General features: G+C 38.5%; 1 protein-coding gene and 1 long non-coding RNA gene across 2 annotated transcripts in view; both read right to left on the bottom strand.

Moving 5' to 3' along the window:
- The window catches only part of LOC107558458 (centrosomal protein kizuna-like), a 43,148-nt gene that overhangs the window by 2,422 nt on the left and 17,061 nt on the right, over window positions 1-23,665 (bottom strand). The window contains exons 9-10 of the mRNA XM_016242122.1: window positions 1,634-1,643; window positions 50-54 (exon numbers count right to left, since the gene is read on the bottom strand). Coding sequence (XP_016097608.1) covers window positions 50-54; window positions 1,634-1,643 — 15 coding nt within the window. The remainder of the gene's footprint in view (window positions 1-49; window positions 55-1,633; window positions 1,644-23,665) is intronic.
- On the bottom strand, window positions 16,990-23,623 carry LOC107558494 (uncharacterized). Its single transcript, XR_001605486.1, has 3 exons — window positions 23,564-23,623; window positions 18,956-18,999; window positions 16,990-17,603 (listed from the first exon to the last, which is right to left on the bottom strand). It is a non-coding gene; the product is annotated as an uncharacterized lncRNA (long non-coding RNA).

Here is a 23,665-nt window from a genome sequence, read left to right as displayed (position 1 = left end):
CAGTCAACAGTTTTTGAACAGTAAGATTTTTAATGTTTTATAAAGAAGTCTCTTCTGCTCACCAAGTCTGCATTTTATTTGATCCAAAGTACAGCAAAAGCAGTAATGTTGTGAAATATTTGTACTATTTAAAATAACTGCTTTCTATTTGAATATATTTTAAAATGATCGCTGTGGTCAAAGCTGAATTTTCAGCATCATTACTCCAGTCTTCAGTGTCACATGATCTTCAGAAATCATTCTAATATGCTGATTTGCTGCTCAAGAAACCTTTTTTAATTCTTATTATTATTAATGTTTTTTGAGCAGCAAATCAGAATATCAGAATGATTTCTGAAGGATCGTGTGACTGGAGTAATGATGCAAAAAAAATGTAGCTTTGAAATCATTATAAATTACATTTTAAAAATATATTCAAATAGAAAACAGTTGTTTGAAATAGCCTGTTTTGCTGTACTTTGGATCAAATAAATGCAGGCTTGGTGAACAGAAGAGACTTCTTTAAAAAACATTAAAAATCTTACTGTTCAAAAACTGTTGACTGGTGTATAGGCAACTTTAATTTTTCCTCTCATTTCTAACTTTTAAGTGGCTTAGAAATCAGATAACTGCTGGACAATAACCAATAATAATGATTTGCTTATATACTACAAACACTTTTTTTTATCACATAATAAGGCAGAATAGTTTCAATACTGTAATAAATGCTATGTCAGTTAGCACTGCATTGTTCATATACTTTATTTAATACCTGGAGATGACTTGACAAACACAAATAAACCATATTGTCGCAATCGTATGTTTAAAGTCTTTCGTATGTTTCCAAACGTTCCTGTTTTTACGATGTTCCGGTAAAGCAGTCACGCCGGGTGCTGAAAAGGTTGTCAGATTCAGGTAAGCTAACGTTAACTTAGCTAGCTATGTGCTTGTTCGCCTAACGTTAAGAGTTATGAAGTCTGTTCTATGAATACATTTAAGGTCAGTAACGAGCAGTTAAAGTACAACGAATTTTGCATGATTACCATTGCCCACCTATTTATTTCATATTTACGATAGTACAAGATATTATGGTACATTACAATAGCTCACATTATTCCTGTAAGTTACAGAGATTGCAGATGATAGCAGGCCAGCTAGCTACATTTCTCATTCAGATATTGATCTACGTTTTAACACTACATTTACAGCGTCTATACTGTTTTGTTTTTAATGCATCTCTCTCTCACACACATACTGTTCTAAGTATGGGTCCCATCATATATTAATTGTATGTATGATTGTATGATGTATTTTAAGTATTAATGTAAAAATGTTTAATATTATTTCCACAGATGTATCGATGACCACCAGTGATGCAGTGGACAACTGTGAGGGTGATCACATCCACATGCCCCTGAACTGTGATGCAGAAACACAATGGAAGGATCCATCTGTCTCTGACCACAACTACAGTTCAAAATCACAACTCAAACTGAAGCCACCTACATCTGATATGGGAACACAATACATTGAGCCGGTGCCATTGTACATAACTCTGCTGAGAAAAAAACAACCTTTGTCAGCTATACACAGGGTTGACATTGGATGCATTTAATTCATTTGCCGAGCACCTTACCAGGTCCAGTACATACACCAACAGCTTCCAGCTACACACTTGGGATCAGCTCCTGATGACTCTGATGAAGCTGCATCTTAATTTATTGCAGGGTGATCTTGCTGAAAGGTTTGGTGTTTCTCAGTCCATTGTAAGCAAGGTGATTTCATGTTGGATTGACATCATGGAGGAGAACATGAGGGATTACATACCATGGCTTCCCAGGGAGACAATCCAGGCAACAATGCCTCAGTGTTTCAGAGAACAATTCCCAAATACAACATGTGTGATCGACTGTTCAGAGACACCCCTTCAAAAGCCACACAACCTTGACTCAAGAGGTGAGTCCTACAGCCATTACTACGGCCAGAACACCATCAAATACCTGGTCTCTTTTGCACCATGTACACTGATCATGTTCATCTCACCAGCGTATGGAGGAAGGTGCAGTGACAAATTCATAACTGCAAATTCAGGGTTCCTGGAATACCTTCGTCCAGGCGATGAAGTAATGGCGGACAGAGGCTTCACCATTACCGATCTCCTGTATGAAAGGAAGGTGAAACTTGTCATTCACCAAGAGATGCATACAACTCTCTGAAGAAGACACCACCAACACTAGGCGCATTGCCAATGTACGTGTCCATGTTGAGCGGGTCATATGCCGACTGAAAAACTTCAAAATCCTTTCTCAAACAGTTCCAATTAACCTCACCCCTAAGATTGATAACATTTTGAGAATTTGTGCAGCCCTGTGTAACCTTCGCAGCGACATAATTTCTGATGTAGAGGATGAATGTGTTGATTTGTAGGTGCGTTCCACGACTGTCGATACATTTTGCTGTGGTTTTTCTTTAACTAATCAGTGTAAATTGGGGAAGTCGTGGCCTAATGGTTAGAAAGTCGGACTCATAACCCAAAGGTTGCGGGTTCGAGTCTCTGGTCCGGCAGGAATTGTGGGTGGAGGGAGTGAATAACCAGCGCTCTCTTCCACCTTCAATACCATGACTGAGGTACCGACACTAGGCACCGAACCCCCAACTGCTCCCCGGGCGCCGCAGCATAAATGGCTGCCCACTGCTCCGGGTGTGTGTTCACGGTGTGTGTGTTCACTGTTGTGTGTGTGCACTTAGGATGGGTTAAATGCAGAGCACTAATTTCTAGTATGGGTCACCATACTTGGCCACATGTCACGTCACTTGTTTTTCACTTTTTTATATTGCACTAACAATTAAAGCTTATTCACATGTCACTTCACTTCACTTCACTAAATAGTGTAAGTAGTTATTTTTATAAACCTTTACAATGTGACCAGATGTTACCTGCTGTAATAGTTATTTTTGTAAACCTTTACAATGTCACCAGAAGCTACCTGTTGTGAATAGTTTTTTTATTATCTTAATTTTATCTTTTTTTATCTTTGATCTCTGATTTGAAGGAATAAGTCATGTCAAGTTTGCAAATTAATTCCATCTTGGTTTATTACATATGGAAATTAAATGCTTGAAAATTTTACCTCTACAGGATGGTCAGTAGAAGGTGTCTCTCGCTTCCTGAAAACAACAAACACTGATCAACAAATCACAACTGATTTTATACAACTTATATGAAATTATACATTTTCTAAAACACAAATCACAGTCTGTCTCTTGTTCAACACAACTGATTTAAAACAACTAATTTAAAATAGTTCCAGTCTTCACCTACAGCCTCTACATTCCAACCCCAATTACCTAATATCCTATCCTTAACCCTAATTATTCTCATTCCTGCTTATTTACAAAGCTGCAAGTATCTTGTGGAAAGCAACAGGCGGCCTGCCTGAAACTCATCTGACACATGAGGAAGCATATACTTAAAATAAAAGGTTTTTAGTCTAGCTAGTCTTGGCACAGAATTGCTCATTGTATGGGACATGTAGCAGAACTTGCTGTGATGGAACCCAGATGAGCAGCTTACAGGCCCTCAGCCCTGTACAGAACATACACAGTACACACACATATATTATGTAAACAAAAACTTGCATTTTGAATGCAATTAATCGTTGGCCAGCACTAGTTTGTATACTTAAAATAAATTTCTAAACTTTCAGAGTTGTCATTTCAAAATCATTCATTATTATTACACTTGATCTTAACCTACCTTATTCCTTGTATCAGGTGATAGCATGATTAGACTTAATGTACACCTACCAAATCTTACCTTTACCTTATCTTTTGCATATACACTGTGTGCAGAATTACTAGGCTATTAATATGTCATTTATAAATATTCACTTACCTTACTCCACTGTACAATTAAGAGATTAGACAAGATACTTAGTCTGCAGATGGTCATCAGGTCAGCAGTTTTCATCGTGCTCCCAATTTATAACATTTACGGCATTAACATTCTTTGTCATTTTGCCACAGTTATATCTAGCTATAAACAATCTCACAACTACTGAACTAATTACCGGATGTGCCGTATCACTTTAGCGGAAGTCGGATGACAAAATGCGGAAGAGCGAAGTATTAAAAGTGGGTGGGGCGGAATAAGGTGAATAGACTCAAGAATACAACCATTCCAGACACGACGGAAGACGCTCTGATTTGAATTTACAACATTTATTTTACCAACCAAACATGTTAGAAGTACACAAACATACATTTAAATAAAGACGAACCCCGGCTGGCCGGCCATCGGTCCCTTTTTCTGTCAGACTTAACTTTGTTTGGTTTAAGTCTTCTAAATAATGCCGCGAGTGGGGCTTGAGGAAGTGACATCGCCTGCGTCTGCGCAGTGCGACCTGATGCAGCCGCTGAAGTGAGACACAGGAAGCAGAAATACTGCAAAATAATAATAATAACGCGACTAAACGAGACGAAATAACGTTATAACATTCTTTATTTGACCCTCTAACTCTAGCACTCTCTATTCTAATTCTATTCTTTAAAAAACGTGTCCCTTTTAGACTTGCACTCTATTCATTTACTGCTTGTTTTCTTTAAAAAAAAACTAACACTAGCTTTTCTAATCTTTTTGTATTCTAATTGTTTTCTTTTTTTATTATACAATTAACAAAAGCAAAAAAAAGGCCTCTAACACTAGCTTGCTCTATTCTATCTGTTTTCTTTTTATTTATTATATAACTTAAAAAACCTTGCTACAGGTACTATGTTAAACTAACTGAGACTTGTTATAGCAATTGCATATCATTGCTCTTTTGTTGATTTTGATTGCTTCCATTGTCCTCATTTGTAAGTCGCGACTCATGTCCGAGTGTTCAAAGCAATTAAGAGATTTAATTACTGGTCGACAGTGTTGGTGTCAGGATCTTGGACTGTCTGTGTCATGTTTTGCCCCTCTTTCTGTTCCCTTATTTGGTCATGTTCCTGTCCTCGTTTTGTTAATTAATTTGATTAGTCATCCCATACACCTGTGTTTGCCCAATCATCCCCTGTATTTAAGTCCTAGTCTGTGCAATCTCTCTCTGTCGGTTCTACTCGTTACGTTGATGTGTTTCCTGCTGTCTCCAGTGTTCATGTACCCTGTGTTCCATGGATTAAAGACAGTTTCATTTATTCCTCGTCTCCATCGTTCCTCGCCATCACAGATTGTGAAATATGAACCGACCTAAACAGTACCGTCCGTGTGTTTACCCTCCGTTTTGTTTCCCGTTTTTACCCAGTGTCTTTTTTTTCCATTGTTCCCTGATGGATGCCTTTTTTCGCTCCGCATACCTCCTCCTCCTGCTGGAGCAGGGGGACAAAGTTCTCGAGGACCATACTAGACTGTTCCAGCTGCTAGCAAGCACCACCAGCTACCCGGACGACGCGCTCTGTGCATTCTACGACACCAGTCTAAACATCAAGTGCAGGGCGTCGTCGTCCGAAGATGGTCCTCGAGAGGATTTTGGCGTGTTTGTGGAGTGGATTCTGGCAAGAAACTCCCAAGGATGATCTCGCCAGATCCACTCCGGACCCAGAGCCCAACCCACCATCTCCCCGCTGTGCGGAGCTAAAGCCCGAGCCCACCAATGATGAAGAGGCAATTCCTGACGCGATCTACGAGCCTGCGTAATGCGATTGAGCGGAGGACCGTCCCAGAAGTAGAGCCCCAGCCGTCAGACCAGGTGCGAGAGCTGGCGACAATGCCCGCAATGAGGGAGAAAGCCACGGACAGTGTGAGCGCGGAGAGGAGTTCCACCACCTTCACCGCGGCTGAGGGTGAGCTGAGTATGGCGCGGCGAAAGTGCCGAAGAGGAGAGGGCTCCAGTCCCCGAATCCAGTCCAGAGCGCCCTCCAGTGCCCGCTCCTAGAAATCGCTCTCCAGTGCCAGCTCCTCGTAAGCGCCCTCAAGTGTCCGCTCCTCCTGAGCGCCATCCTGTTCCTGTGTTCAGCCTAGAGGGGGCTTCCGATCCAGAGTTAAGCCCTGAATGCCCGGAAACACACAAATGCCCGCTCTCCCACCCGCTCCTGCCTCCTCCACCGCTGTCATCTGGCAGCCCCTCTGCTCGCCCTCAGCCCACCATCATTATGGTGTGAGCGCCGCGGGTCTGCCATCCTCCAGCGTCGCCATGGCTGGAGAATCCCTCACCTCCGCCTCCGAGGCCCGGACTCTGCCTTGGCCCGTAGACCCAGCGGCTCCTAGCTCCCTCGTCCCTCCGGCTCTGCCTTGGTTGGGCGTCGAACCGCCATCGCCTCAGGACTCCGCTCCTCCGGCTGCACCTTGTTGCTCCAACCTCCGGCTCTATTGGGCTCCTTCCTCCTGCCAGCTCCACCTTGGTCCTCCGTCGCTCTGGCTCCGGAAAAGATTCAGTGACTCATTTCTCATCTTAAGCCATTCATCACTATGCTTTTGACTGCTTGTATTTAGTCTAAATGTACCTGTTCTAGATGAATAATTTCCCTCTAATTAAGATGTTTATTCATTAAATTATCTTCATTGTTCTTGGATAGCACTTTATTTACAATGTCCTTGTTTATTTTGTTTACTATAGCAATAAAAGAAAATTATGGATAATTACAATCAACCAACTCTAAATCAAACGCTAAACCCATTCTACTACTCTATTTTGCACCTGTATTATATACTGATATCCTTTGTAATAATACAGGTGGTAAATAGACACATGAGGTCATTAGAGATAATTAAATATCACAAGCGGAGGTGAAAGGTACACTTTGTACACAATACAAAACGCCATTATGGTGTAAGATGTAACATAAAGCCCAAATGCACATAACTGATTAAAAAAAACACACACAAACATAATTGTTTAAACAAAATGCAATCAATGTCTCATGCAGTGAATTGTAGAAATATTATCTTTATTTTTTTTTAAGAAGATGACTCTGTCTTCCAAAATTTGTACATTTGACAGTATTTTACTGTAAAATTACTTAAAGACTTATTAGATCTAGTATGGTTTTTCAACATAACCTAACTAACAGGTTTTACTGTAGCATTTTTACAGTCTTTACTGTTAAAATTACAAACATTTATTATTTATGTGTTCAATTAGGTTACACTTTATTTTAAGGTGTCCTTGTTACAATGTAATTATACATGTAAGTACTGAGTAATATTAATTAACTACATGTATGTACTTACTACTGTATATGGTTAGTGTTAGGATTAGGTTTGGTTTAGGGTTACTTGCATGTAATTATGCATAACTAATTGTTATTATAATAGTAAGTACATGTAACAAGGAAAATTAATTTTACTCAGCACTTATTTGTGTATTTACACTGTAACAGTCTACCAGTGTATCCTGTTTTATTGCTTGGGGGTGGGGGGTTAAAATATTTAGTTTCCTTAACTTCACTTGCTACTTTAGATTAGTAGCCTGTCTTTGCTGGTAAGTAGCTACTTTCCAAAAGAGTAGCTTCCCAGTAGATTAACTTCTACAAATGATGGTTAGCCTGTAGCTTGGGAAGCAACCGTCTCAAAGAAGCTTCCCCAACAGTGGTCCTGCATATATATTTATGCCAGTAGCTAGAATCTCTCACCGCGCATAGCTAAGACCGCTGCTGAGGAGCAGGTGTCTGAGGCTTTAAATTAGCATTTCCTATTCATGCTAATGGCTGAACCCTGTTCCCCCCGTGAGGAGAGTTGAGCGTGCTCTCTTCTCCAGAGCACAGTGCATGCTAATAAGAACACACTCCACAATCCCCGCTCTGTGTGTCTTGGCTAATCTTGTTTTATCACCTTTGTTAACATCTCCATGAACAACAGATTTAATCCAGGCAGAGATTACCGTAATGTGACTTCTGCTTTCCCAGATGGAGTCTGCACCCTTCAGTCTATAAACATTTGTATTCCCTGCGGTAGGACAGACAAAGAAGGATGAAGTGAAACGCTACAGATGTAACGGCAGGTTATGAACTGTGCCCGAATGCTTGAAGTGCAGAGGTTAAAAAGACAGCACATCCGCATATAGGACGCAAGCGACGGGTGAATGCGAGAGGTGACCCCTTTTGAGCCCTCGATGCTGTTTGCGTGCAGAGCAGAGTGGAAAGTCAATAGTTGCGGTAGCCAAAGAGACACAAGAAAAACTAGTTCTCTTTTATCTGTGATGATTAATTCTGTTCATCTCAGGAGATTGTCTTCAATCACAGAGCATAAGGTGCTAGTGCTTTGGCCCTGCATTCAGGGAGCAGTGAATTACCTCGTGCCAGATTGCCAGACAGCTGTGATAAGACTCAGCTTTGGGTTAATTATCCAATGGGAAGTCAAAGCTCACAATGTGGGCTACTTAATAAGAGGGCAGGGTCACCCTTGGACGAGAGCAGGTAGCAAAGGGAGCACGACAGATTCAGAGAAAAGAGAGCATAAGGCCCTCAAATAGATGTTGGCAACATCTTCGAAACCATTCGATGGAATGCACGTGCAGCAAATGACAAGTTTAAGCTGAGCAAGGAACAGATGAGAACAGTGGCTGACCGATAAATGTGCAACACAGTATCTCAACTACACATTTTCCTGAACACGGAAGTCTTGCCTAAATCATGCCGGAAAACTGTTTTACATTTCCGGTGCGACTGGTCAAATTAGCCTGTTTTCCTAGCTTATAAAGAAATGGTAAACCTATGAAAATGGCCATAAAAATAAAGGTTCCAAAAGGGGGATTTGCATTGATGCCATAATGTATTCTCAAGTGTTAAGAATATAAAAAAAAATCTGAAGAACATTTTTCCACTATATAATTCCACTATAAAGAACCCTTTGTGGAATGGAAAGATTCCATGGATATTAAAGGTTTTTCATACAACCTTTAAAAAACCTTTTCTTTTTACGAATGTAGTGCCGACACTTGCGATGACATGAAGCAGTCCGAGGCTAACTACTTTGATAACAGGTGGGAGTTAATATCCTACACACAGCTTTGGATAGCAGTGAAGTTTTTGACGCTTTTGTCCACTTTTTTTCTCCTTAAGTTTCTTTTTAAAGGGGTGGTCCACCAGTTTTTTTGAAAGCTTGATTGTGTTTATGGGTTGCACAGTAACGTGTTCATGCTTTGTTTAAAAAAAAATCACATTATTTATCACATATTTTATCTTCATTCTACACTGCTTTTCTGTTCTTCTAAAAAAAGGTTTGTTAACTTCCTGGTTCCTCCCTCAGAAATTCGCAATGGGCCCAGATTGGTTAGCTGGCCCAGTGTGTTGTGATTCGCAAGTGCACGTTGTCCGGAACCATCATGCCTCTTTCCATAATGGGTAGTTGCATGCACGGTGTATTGTAAACAATGGCTTCAATATTGCATAATCAATTTAAACCCGAGTCAGACCCAGAGAATATTATTGAAGCCTAAAACCTATGCAAGCATGACTCTTACAGGACATTTAAGAATGGTATGGGTTTTTTTTGTAGTTGTTTCATATTTTTAGATACGCTGTTATTTTTAAATGCTACTGCTGTTAATGTTATTTTTTGATTGAGTTCTTTTGAACTCACATAGATTGAGGAAGCTGTCCTCCATAAAATGTGCAGTGCATAGAGCTATATTTGGATTATAATTTTCAGGAACCAAGTTAAAAATACATTTGAACCACTGCTCCCTAAGTCCAGCGTCCCTAGGAAGGCCGAACAAAGAGGCCCTGCAATCGGGGTAAAAATAACAACGTTTGGACGGCACGTCAACAACGCTCTACTATAACAACTCTAAAGTAGCCCAACATGGCCCCACCCCCTCTGTTGCATGTTCCCGGGGGCAGAGTTTATGTAAATTTCAGGGTTTGTGATGTCACTAACCCAGGAAATATCTCGTTGTAGTCCCTACGAGCCTTTTGTTGTAAGCCTTAAAAAGTGAATTATCTAAAAGACAATTTCTCCCTTTGCACTGAACTTTGAGCATCTTACCTTTGCAGATGTTGTTTATGCTCAAACAGCCACATTACACAAAAAATATTGAAACCATAATCTATGATCCCCAAGTTGCTCTTTTTGCCCATTAACATGTGTAGACCGGAATAGTTCAACGGAAGCGGCACTCATTGGCTGTTTGGGAAAAAGAAGGATATTCAGTGCCAATTATCAGCAAAACAAAACCTGGCTGGCTGTTTTACAGTAGTTCTGAATAAAAGCTGAATTTGAAGTCATGCTAATTGAGATATGACCAGCACATTAATGCCACTGCACAATCATGGCATATGTAAAATTTCACCCTAAATGGTTGGTAACTGATGGAGAAACCCAGACTATAGGTAATGGCCAGTAATCATCCTAACTCAGCGTGCACCATTATTTTTTTTTTCCCCGTGCCCTGACGTGTGGGGTTAAAGTATCACACTGTTGTTGTTCCATTTAGCAGATCACAGAAATTGATTTGCTGCCCAAGGAACAGCCCTTTTCCTGCTCCACTCGTGCAGCCGGGCGGCATTCCGCTCACATAATCAAGGATGAACGTTGTCTGTCTACCCAATCTAGCCCTCGGTCCCAATGGGAGAGGGGACTAGTAGCGAGAAAATCTGCATGAATACTAATTCAGCCTCTCGGCTTTAACAGCTTTCGCAAACCCATCTCAAAGGAATTCACCGAACATGATGTCTTACCATATTAATTACTCCATGGGCATGAAGCGGAAAAAAGAAGCAGAGATCACAGGAAACCTATAAGGAGGGACTTGCTGCTCCAACTTAAATGTGGTTAATTATAATTTGATTTTGTGCATTAAATGGAAGGGCCCAATGGTGTAGAGCGATGCTGAGGGTTCTTTTGCCTACAAGGCTGTGCGCTCTCATCTATATGTTGACTAACTCACCTTGAACATTGAAGTCTAGCATTACAAATTACTGTTGCATATACACAGCCTACATGTAAATGTACATCAGATCTGTACAAAAACGTTTTTTGTATACAAGGAGGAGCCTCATATGAATGTTTTTGGTCATAAAACATGCAACTGTAGCGTGGGGCCAGTAAGGCATTTACCTTTTGGTCACCAAAAAGTTGGCGAGAAAGCCATGAACATTCAATGTTAATCAAAAATTTCAAATAACTTATTACAAGACTCAAAATGCATGGATCTATGCATACACTGTAAAAAGTGATTGTGTTTTTTAAGGTATAAAAAAGTAAAAATGCTGTAAAAATTAAAATTGTTCATAGTTTAGCAGTAAGTTTCAGTAACAATAACTGTATAAGATCAAATCAATTTTTTTTTTTACTTTACATTAAAATACGGTTATTTTACGGTATACTATATAATTTATAGTGAAAAACGTAAACTGACATTCCCAGAATTTCCCACGTTTTTTTTTTTTGGTTGCTTAAATAAGGTTTCTTATAATATATGTACATTAGGAGTTTATGTTACATCTAATGTTGTTAAATTAACGTTTATTGAATTGTTTTAGTGTAATGTGTTTCACCAAGAAAGCATTTTTCCTTTATGTGTATATAACACTGCGACTTCTATATATTAGCATCTACCTCCTCAGCTTGAGGGAAGGCTACTTGTGATGAGTTTTGATCCATCAATTGACTTCCTTATCACCACCTGATTTTGGTGGTTGTCAGTATATTGTAATGGTACAAAACAGAGTAGTACTTCAGTAGGATGGTATATTAACATTATATCATAACTGTAAATTTAAGGTAATAATATGAAACCGTAAATGTTGCTGTCAAAGTTATTTTTATGGTTAAGTTTATTTTTTTTGCACTGTAGTTACTGTTAATTTAATGCAGATAATGTAAAACTTTTAATTTACATCTGTTATTTACTAGCATTTAATCTGATCATAAAGGTTCATCAACACATTGTTTGGTATACATGTAATTTTTAAACTGGTTTGATTATTTTGTATGTATTACTTAAAGTACATGGTCAAAATAGGGCATTGAAACATAGTGTTATGGTATCTCATATGGTAACCACAACTGTTCACAATGTACATTCAAGGAAGAGAGGAAGACGAGTCATTTCACAGTATGCTGCATGATGAACAAAGGTTGCCAAATTAGTGTAACTCACCCAAAGGTCAAAAGGTCGGCTACAGTATCAATTCAGTATACAGACAGAACATTTTGCCAAGAAAACCTGTAGGCTGCAGGCTATTGCATTGCACAATAGTAACAGTATCAATAGTATTGTCTGTTCTACTGTTAGAATTGTCTTCATTAATTGTGCCTTTTGATTACAGAGTGAACAGATATTACAAGAATTGTGAAATTTATATCAATTTGTTTAGGTAATGTATGTGTATTACCTAATATGATGTAAATCACGGCACTGACATTTTCATTTTCATTCAGCACCAGGACGATTTTAAATTGTCTCTTGCATTGTGAAATGACACATGTATGACCCTAAAACAGCACAAAAACAGGTTTGAATGAACGTCAAGCTATGTTACAAGTGTGATTTGTGGATTTCAAAAAACCTGAAAATAGTATCCTAAGCCATTAAAAAAAACTTGGTAACACTTTATTTCGATAGTCCACTTTAGACATTCTATTAACAGTAAGTAACTTTGCAACTACATGTCAACTAGCAGTTAGTAGAGTATTAGTAGACTGTCTGCTTAATATATTCTAACACTTTCTCTGTCAACTTATTCTACTAACCCTAAACCTACCCTAACAGTCTACTCTGAGAGTTAGTAGACGTGTAGTTGCAAATGAATGAGAATTAGTTGACATGTAGTTGTAGTCTGATTTTATTACCTAATATGTGTAATGTAATGGCTTACATTACTAACTACAATTTTTGTCATGTAATTTGGAATCAGTAACGGATTACAATTGGTAAGTAATCTACCCAGCTCTGAAATACAGTAGAAACATGCCACAATATACAACACGGTCCAAGAAATAAGACTACTGTCAGATGCGACGTGATTTAATTGAGGCGATGACATACATATCGCACTAAAGATTGTTCATGTAGAAGTGTTTTTCACCTAAAACACTGAAGTACATTTAGTCTTTACAAACCTAAGAAAAAGACTCAATACTGTGCACAGCCCACATTCCCCCAACCCACAAGTCCTATTTGCATATTATAAAATGGCTTTTGCATGGACACTAACAAAACCAGGTAAACTGCATGCTTCCAAGTAAATGGAGGTTTAATTATCTATATCTGTATGAATCAAAACGTGAACCGTGGGCTTGAATGATGAAAAGCACGGCCTTTGTGTCTTCACTGAACATCCTCAGAAACGCTGTCAGAGAAACCACAGGCGAGTAAATGAATATTTCATTAAGGTCTATTGAAACAGAAGATCAAATGACCTTGTTTTAAATCATTATTCCCTGATAAAAATAAAAGTGGATAGGGGAGAGTGGAAGGGACACACTTGAAACTTCAACTTGTCGAATAAGCGTGAATAAATTACACAAACACGCAATATGCAAATAGCACAATTCTGGCATATCATTGTTAATGAGAGTGTTTAACTTCCCTACTTGCTTTCATCTAGGTCTTCCTTTCTTTTATTGTCTGAGATTGTTCCTGTAACAAAAACAGACATGTCTGGCCTTCGCCGTGTATCATTCATCGCCAAAACACAAGTTTAGCTTTGGTGCCCAGTCCCGCGAACAATTTAACCACTTATCCAACTTGGATTCAACCTTCTAACAAATTCTCCATTAAACACGCTGACAGTTTACAGTGGACTGAAGAAATTTTTTTTTAATTATGATAACTGAGACCTTGACCAAAACCATCTTAACATTTAAAGCTAAATTAATATATGATAAAATAATTTTGAACACATTATGAATATATATATATATATATATATATATATATATATATGTGTGTGTGTAACCTTTTTTGAAGGATACTTTCATTCGACAAGGATGCATTAAATGAATCAAAGTGGCTGAAAAGACATTTATAAAAACTGTTTATCAGAGACTCCACACTTAAAGGCACAATATGTACGATTTTTTAAAATAAAATATCCAAAAACCACTAGAACAGTGTTATATATTTTGCTGACTTGTGTACTTACATTATCCCAAATGTTTCGAAGAATGTTTAAATCCAGAGAAATAAGCAATTTTAACTATAATAATAAATAATAATAACATAATCATAGTATAAATTTTAAGAAAGAACGTTTTGTAGGGCACGAGTATAAAAGTGGCTTTGAAATGTACCGCGTGACATACGTACCATGCACAACACTGAAAAAACAAAGACTTTCTTAATAAAATAAGAAAAGACTTTAATATGTAGATTGGACTGATCTTATTCATCAGATGAAAGGAGATTCAGCAACAGACATCCTAACTGAGCCTTGAAATCAGGCACTATATGCCATTAAACAGATGATTTAAACCGAGAATGTCTCTGGATCTGAATGCTTTAATGACCTTCCCTGCTGGGAGACCGTCGTGCATGCTTATAACGTGGCGTCGTACACACATTTTTGCAAAAAAAAATCAAAAGCAAAATATTTTCTGTGTTTTGATGCGGCATCATTTGCAAGTCGCACTCCGGGTTCGACTTTTTTTTTTATTAGCACATCCGTGGGCCGTAGTGCTCGGAAGGCGGTTCCTTTAAAAAGCGTTTATGGTGTTGTTACGGGCCGGCACAACGTAACTCTCTCACAGAGCTTCCTCCATCACACAAGTATCTGTTGACATGATCCTTAACACAGATATTATGTGAGGGGAGCTTTTTAGCAATCTCCAAATTATGCAGGCGCGTTTCGACGCGTGCGGGTCAAGGCTGGCTGCAGCCATTACAGCTAATGAGTGTGGAGTCCTACTCTAGCAGGTTCGGCCTCATAAAGTTACTTAAAAGCCAACTAATGGAATCATACTGATGGATAGAATGCTGCAGGTTTGGTATCATTACAGAATAACATGCCTCCGTGCATGTTAAATATGATGAAACCAAATGAACTCGGGAGTCACAGACAAAATGACAATCCCCTGTCACGGGCGATGTAGATTATTGATGGCTGGGAAACAGTTCTGGAAATCCGTGCACAGCAATTTTAGTTTGCAATGTTATTTTCAGGTCCATTAGAAAAAGGGTTAAAGTCGTTATCACTGATTGGCTGTTTTGGAAAAATAACCGTTATTACTGTAATGATATTGCTGTGTTTGATCAGTGCTCTTTTCAATGCCTAATCATAATTATCTGTAATTTTAACTATCATGTGGAGTCTAAAAATAGCCATTAGAGGGGCATATTATAACAATGAATCGAAGCCAGCACGTCACATGCTTTGTACAGTAACACAGACGTCTGTGGCTATGATGCAAAATGTATAAAAACTAACTTGCCATCCCCCAAGAATATATATATATATATATATGTGTGTGTGTAACCTTTTTTGAAGGATACTTTCATTCGACAAGGATGCATTAAATGAATCAAAGTGGCTGAAAAGACATTTATAAAAACTGTTTATCAGAGACTCCACACTTAAAGGCACAATATGTACGATTTTTTTTAATAAAATATCCAAAAACCACTAGAACAGTGTTATATATTTTGCTGACTTGTGTACTTACATTATCCCAAATGTTTCGAAGAATGTTTAAATCCAGAGAAATAAGCAATTTTAACTATAATAATAAATAATAATAACATAATCATAGTATAAATTTTAAGAAAGAACGTTTTGTAGGGCACGAGTATAAAAGTGGCTTTGAAATGTACCGCGTGACATACGTACCATGCACAACACTGAAAAAACAAAGACTTTCTTAATAAAATAAGAAAAGACTTTAATATGTAGATTGGACTGATCTTATTCATCAGATGAAAGGAGATTCAGCAACAGACATCCTAACTGAGCCTTGAAATCAGGCACTATATGCCATTAAACAGATGATTTAAACCGAGAATGTCTCTGGATCTGAATGCTTTAATGACCTTCCCTGCTGGGAGACCGTCGTGCATGCTTATAACGTGGCGTCGTACACACATTTTTGCAAAAAAAAATCAAAAGCAAAATATTTTCTGTGTTTTGATGCGGCATCATTTGCAAGTCGCACTCCGGGTTCGACTTTTTTTTTTATTAGCACATCCGTGGGCCGTAGTGCTCGGAAGGCGGTTCCTTTAAAAAGCGTTTATGGTGTTGTTACGGGCCGGCACAACGTAACTCTCTCACAGAGCTTCCTCCATCACACAAGTATCTGTTGACATGATCCTTAACACAGATATTATGTGAGGGGAGCTTTTTAGCAATCTCCAAATTATGCAGGCGCGTTTCGACGCGTGCGGGTCAAGGCTGGCTGCAGCCATTACAGCTAATGAGTGTGGAGTCCTACTCTAGCAGGTTCGGCCTCATAAAGTTACTTAAAAGCCAACTAATGGAATCATACTGATGGATAGAATGCTGCAGGTTTTGTATCATTACAGGATAACATGCCTCCGTGCATGTTAAATATGATGAAACCAAATGAACTCGGGAGTCACAGACAAAATGACAATCCCCTGTCACGGGCGATGTAGATTATTGATGGCTGGGAAACAGTTCTGGAAATCCGTGCACAGCAATTTTAGTTTGCAATGTTATTTTCAGGTCCATTAGAAAAAGGGTTAAAGTCGTTATCACTGATTGGCTGTTTTGGAAAAATAACCGTTATTACTGTAATGATATTGCTGTGTTTGATCAGTGCTCTTTTCAATGCCTAATCATAATTATCTGTAATTTTAACTATCATGTGGAGTCTAAAAATAGCCATTAGAGGGGCATATTATAACAATGAATCGAAGCCAGCACGTCACATGCTTTGTACAGTAACACAGACGTCTGTGGCTATGATGCAAAATGTATAAAAACTAACTTGCCATCCCCCAAGAATCAGCCAGAGAGCATAAAAATGTACGTACATTTGCAAAACAGACAAATCCTGAAGTGGACTTTGCAGCGCGCATATCGTCGGTCAGGGAGACGCTCGGCATCGCGTTCGGCTGACGAAATCGATTTTCTACCGCCACAAATACAGAGAGCGTTTGTTTCTATATTGAGATGAGCACAATGTATTTTGTCCTCCTAAATGGGCCAGGGGTACTTGAGTGAGTTCAAAGGTGTTTCAGCAGCATGCAGAGTGGCCATTGCGCACTGGCTTTTCATAGGAGTTGACTCAGAGCATTCCACTCCAACTCACCGCCAGGTACCTGCAGCATCTAAAATGCGTAATATTCAACACAGTGCAAAGGAATCACTTTAAAAACCAAGTTTAATCTATTTCAACCAGGTCCAAGTGTTGTTCAGCTAAAGAGATTCAAGCAGGGTTAACACCGACATGTTTTGAAAACCCTTCACAGTCTTTGGCCACAATAAAGAGGATAGCTCTTTTTTGTTTTCGTGGAATGTCGCACTCATTCCTCAGTGAAGATTTTTGTTTGTTTTGCGATCGTATAAAGGCATCTCTTTCAAACATATTAACTGCTCATTGAAAAAAAAAAAAAACGAGTGTGAGCTCTCAAAAGAGAAATGTTAATCATAAAAATCATCAAAGTCATGGCTGCTGGTGTTGCGGGACTGAGGACGCAAGGCCATTTCGATCTCAGAATTGCTGTCATCTGATTCTCCCCAAAATGCTGCAAGCAAAAATATATATGTACACCATTAACATCTGTTGCAGTAAGGAGGCAGAGATGAATTTGCCCATGAACATGATATAAAATGATAAAAATAAAAAATATAAAAGTAAATAATTCCACAGAAAGAAAAAAATAAATTAATAACTTTTGGGTGTTGTACAAAATATAGAGACCAAAATATAGGTAACACACATAGTAACAAGACACACACTATTAAGATTTTTTTGTGAAAGAAGTCTCTTATGCTCACTAAGGCTCTATTTATTTGATCAAAAAATTCAGTAATATTGTTAAATATTATTATAATTTAAAATGTCTGTTTTCTATTGTAATCTACTTTAAAATTAAATTTATAGCTGTGATCAAATCAGTATCATTATTCCAGTCTTCAGTGCATGCTGCTCAATAAACATCTCTTATTATCATCAGTGTTGATAAAAGTTGTGCTGCTTCATATATTTTGGAAACCGTGATACCCCAAACCTTTGAATGGTAGTGTAAGTAAAAATAAATAAAATATACACACACACACAGGTTTGTTTTTATGGTTTATGGGGACTCTCCATAGGCGTAATGGTTTTTCTACTGTACAAACCGTATTTTCTATTGCCCTACACCAACCCTACCCCTAAACCTACCCCTCACAGGAAACTTTCTGCATTTTTAGATTTTCAAAAAAACTCATTCTGAATTATTTATAAGCCTTTTGAATTACGGGGACACTGAAAATGTCCTCATAAATCACCTTCTCTTTGTAATACCTATGTCATACCCATGTTATTATACAAATTTGTGTCCTCATAAACCACATAAACATACACACACACACACATATATATATAAGCTATTTATGTTTACTTACCTATTCATTAAAGAATCCTGAAATAAAAGTATCACAGTTTCCACAAAAAAATATTAAGCAGCAACAACTCTTTTCAATATTGATATTAATAAGAAACATTATTAATAATGTTTTCTGAAGGTGACATTAAAGAGTAACGGCTGCTGAAAATTCAGCTTTACCATCACAGGAATACATTACATTTTAAAACATATTCAAAATAGTAAAGAGCTATCTTAAATTTTGATAATATTTCACAATATTGCTGTTTTTACTGTATTATGGATTAAATAAAGGCAGTCTTAGTACGCATAATTATTCCAAACGTTTGACTGGCAGTGTACTCACAGAATGTAGGCAGTACAGTAAACAGTTCGCGAGTAGTAGTGTATCTTAATGTGGATTGTAAGCATTAAAATAAAGCGATATCTGGACAATGTGCTGGCAGCTGCCTTTAACACCAGACACCATGTTTTTAATTATTTAGTCATTTGTACAGCGGTCTTACCCTTTGACTGGACAGCAGAGAAAGCTTTACTTTCTGCAGTCTTCCTGTGAGAAATGAAAAAAAAACAAGAGATAAGACTACACATATGTAATAACAATAAAATTTTGTTTCACAACATAAAAAAAAAAAAAAAGAAACCTCAAAAATGTTTGAACCTCATCAAACAATCGGTAAAACACATTTGTCATCGCTCAACATCAATTCAGCCGCAACACACAAAATGCTCCAGGAAGCAATCATCTCTTACCAAAACGTCGTCTTTTCTTTCAAAGGTACCCAACCAAACCCTGAAGAACATCATTTCCCCTTAGATGGGGCAAGTGGCCGAATAAACTTCCTTGACTTCTTTTCTAATGGTGCTGAAGGACCCGGTCAGGGCTCTCTATTCATAAGTGGACTGAGCGCCGGGTTGCCGGGTTCCCATAGCATCACTGATATCTCTATGTAAATGCATGACCCCTGACAAGCCTTTGATCTACATTGATGCATATGCAAAAGCTCACGCTACATTTCATACAGGCTTCCTTCTTCATTTACATCAGCACAGGGCTATTCAGATCAACAATGACATCTTCATCTTCACCCTCATCCTCACCCTCCATGTCTTTATACATCCATATCCTTGATTTCGTTTTCACGTCCATGTACTTTAAAGGATTCTGGGAGCAAGAGTAAGAATATTTAGTTTCCCTTTGATGCATTTGGATGAATAAACCAAACGCCGATTGTATGTGTATACGCCGACCCGACGGCAAATTCAGTCATGTGCACACAACCTTGACACTGACCAAAGGAGCTGTAAAGATGTAGTTGAACTCAATTAGGCTGGCTCTCATAAAATTCAGCTTAGCTCTTTTGTTTCCAGAGCATCTCTGCACAAAGTACGACATTTCATAAATTCTATTGATGCATGCATGCAATGCAGATGGCTTTGATCAGGGTCAGAACGAACAAGTTACATAAATCACCTTTGGCTCAATAAGAATACAACTCCAAACTCATAAAACACAGAGCATCAAAGTTACAGTAGACAGATACAAAAAGTACCACAGATGCATTCACTCCCAGGGTCAAAGGACGTGACTGACATGAAGCCCGTGAAAAACCTTTCTGAAACAGATACTGGCAGCTAAATTCTTTTTCATCAAAGTTTACAATATATAGTAGACCGATCGTGAAGGTTACTTTGATGGCTTTAGAACAGGGGTCGGCAACCTTTTCGGCATGACGTGCCATTTTTTAATTTTCTGGTTAACCACTGTGCCAATACCCCCCCCCCCTCCTTTTTAAAATACATTCTGTATTTATACAGTACATAAAATTGTTTAAAAGATACAATAAAAACAATAGGCCTTTTAGTAGTATTACTTACTTATAGTTTTAGTACGTTAATAGTTTCTGAAAGAAATTGTTTTTTAAACTTTTCAAAAGTTTCTTGAATAACAGATATACAGTGTGACCGTACTGAACACCACTGTACGTGTGTGTGTGACAAGGCCAATGCATTAAAACCGTTCAGTTTAATCACCGTTCTATATTAATGCGCTGCTTTAATTGATGCGCGCGCACACACACACCACTCGCATAGAGATCTGAGATCGCGCTGTGCAAAAAGTAACATTCAGAAGCTCATAAACTTGTTGTCAGCGCTGCCACGCGACTTTTATTAATCTACTGCATCGCTACATTATATTTATCAGCAACGAGGGGGGTCAATTCGCTGTTTTTTTAAGTAACTAAACTCAGCTTCATTGTTTGTAGAGAGAGACACAGACGCAGACAATTTACACATCTCTCTCTCTCTCAAAATGGCCATATTTGAGAAAATTTATAGAGTATTTTGCATCACTGAATATAGCTGTCGGCAGTGTTGGGGAAAGTTACTTTTAAAAGTAATTCATGACAATATTGCGTTACTTCCTAAAAAAGTAACTAATTATGATACTTAGTTACTTTTTATTGAAAGTAAAGCGTTACGTTACTTTTGCGTTACTTTTTAAATCTGGGCTGGGCTTGCTTGTTTGCTTTTAATATAAAAAGTTCTATTTTTGGCAAATGTAAAAGCCCTTTCGCACCAAAAGCCTCAGGCTGAAGGAAATGTAAATTCAAGGCTGTACAGTAGAACGCAGAAGAAGAAAGTTCAACACATAAACTTCAGCAATAAAAGAAGAAACTTTTGTTTATCTGGTGTAATTTTTGCTTATTAGTATGGTTGAATAGGATCATTGAAGGTCAGCAGCAAATTAGCAAATAAAGTGGGATTAAATACATAAAGGATATTTGTATTATTTAACATATTTAATTATTGCAGCTTTGCGTCATATTCTGAGTTGCTTTTAACTGTTTGTTTTTATTTTAAGGAAAACGAAATTGTTTTTTGTGAGTGAGATGAATTAATGCATGTTCACATTTATTCTAGAACTAAAGTAACATCTTACTCCCGATTTCTCGCAACAAGAGGACAGGAGAGCTTTCAATCAATAAATGGGGATCATCTAGACAAAAATATGACAGTAAAAACTTAGTAGTATCTCAATGACACAAAACATTTGTCAAACTAGAACAACTCTTACAAGGGTGTGTAAAAGTGTGTAGTATAAATCCTGCTGGAGTTACACAAGCATTTGTTTTCCTCAATGTGAGAAGCTGATGAAATATTGGTTAAGATGTTATACAAACCCACTACTAATCCTAACCTTTTATTTTTCATAAAGCAACAGAGTGGGGACATTAAGAAACAGCGAGCGTGCGAGATCTGCGCTACATGCCTGCAGTAGCAGAGGACACAATAGCGGCTGAAGAGGAGGAAGCTGTGGCATGCAGCCTTAAACAAAGCGCAGGAACAAGAGGTCTTTACATGGAGTGCAGCTGCTTATTCCAGCGCTCCTTCCTGAATCACTGCGGCACACAGGCGTAACAAATACCGCCTGGTCCGTCAGCACAGCCTCTGAATTATAACACAATAAAACGCTGTGTTCAATAAAAGTATTTCGCAGTAAAAACGGCACGCTGACGAGAGCGCAGGGAAGGGAATAAAAAAATTAAAAAAAACCCGGGGGTGGATATGAAAGACCCCAATTCTCTTCAGTGCTATAATAGTGAAATGAACACACATAAATGTGTTAAGAGTATCTCTTTGCATCTTGTATGGACTGCATGTATTTAATCTGGAAAGCTTATTATGGGCGAGTCATTGCTATGCAAAGCAGCGCCTGATGCTTTTCTCTGGTCTTTTCAGCCCAGCGCAGTGTTTGGCCAATAGGCCTGGCCCCCCGCCTCTCATTGGGCATTCATAACATGCAACATTTGCACAATGTATCTCTCAAAGACTGCTGAATAGGGGGCCTTAATACTCATGTAAACAACTGCAAACCAATTACTTAATGAATCAGCCTCACACATAATGAGGAGGTGCACAAAGGCCCATAAATGCATTTTTTGCACCAAAGCGCTTGCTTTAAACTCCGATTCTTCAGCAATGGTCTCGGCTTAAGAGCAAAATCATAATTACGGCTAAGAAAGAGAGGCACTTGATTTATTTTATTTTGCTTTATTACTATTTTGTCGGGAGTTTTGGTCTGAACCAGAAAGTCTTTTAATGTGCCCATCGGCTCAGTGACAGAATGACAGCAGTAAGTGACGGAGACGAGAGAGCGAGAAAGCAGAGAGGACGGGGGAACAGCACATGTAGTGTTCTACTGGTGCTCGAGTGCAGGGTACTTGTAGAGGCAATAAAGCGCAAGAAGTGACTGGCAGAAGAGGAATTTTCTTCAACACAGCACAAAAAAAAAAAGTGCCACACAAAATTTTACCTGAAAGCAAAGCAAATGCACCAATGCTAACCTTCATCTTTGATGTGAGCTTTAAACAACCTCTAACCCTCCACAAGCGATGGCGAGTCTCCGGCAGGGTTCTCTCAGGAGCTCTGTGAGGTTCTGGGATGATCCAAAATCATCTCACACTAGAGACAGCTTATGTTTATTAATGAGGCCATTCATTGGGCAGACTGTGGCATCCATCAGAGAGCTCTATCAGAGAGTGCGATCATTATACCCTTTCCTCTGCAAATAGTGTAAACTAGCTGAGAGAGAGCGAGGGGAGGTGGGCAAAGAGTGGGCATAAAGACTGGGCAGAAGAGACAGAAAAGAAGAAAGGGGGGAAAAAAGACGCGGAGACAGGGAGGGAGACTTTCGTCCCTTGTGTCAGCGTGATGCTCGGAAAAGCATGTGAAATCAGAGACGATTACTCTTCACAAGGTTTACCCATCCATTACCTGCCCTAATGGATTCACGGAGGAGAGGCGCTGCTGGGAGGGCTGCGTGTCTTAGCTGATTGTGTGAACTTGTGTTGATGTGAAAACCTAAATATTGTACCCTCAAGATCCTTTTTCATCATTCAAAGTCCTGATTTACTGAAGCAATCAAATAATGCCGATGATGAGAGAGGAAGCTCTGAATGAAAATACAGCTTGACTGATGCCTCCCACGTGAACTTGTGTTAATGATGATAAGAGTGTTTCAAGGACAAACACATTGCTTTTTTATTAAAAGAGGACAAATGGAGAAAAAAAAAATTCTTATATATATATATAATTTTATGGGTACTTACCGGCTATTTTGCATGAAAGAGTCCCGGAGCGCCTCAGACCTCTCCAATTTGTTGATGTCTTTGGATAAGAAATACATAATTTAAATAAAAAATCTGACCATG

This window comes from Sinocyclocheilus grahami, unplaced genomic scaffold (genome assembly GCF_001515645.1).
Source record: "Sinocyclocheilus grahami isolate Dianchi unplaced genomic scaffold, SAMN03320097.WGS_v1.1 scaffold646.1, whole genome shotgun sequence".
NCBI classification, from domain to species: Eukaryota; Metazoa; Chordata; class Actinopteri; order Cypriniformes; family Cyprinidae; genus Sinocyclocheilus; species Sinocyclocheilus grahami.
This window is presented reverse-complemented; position numbering and strand designations above follow the sequence as displayed.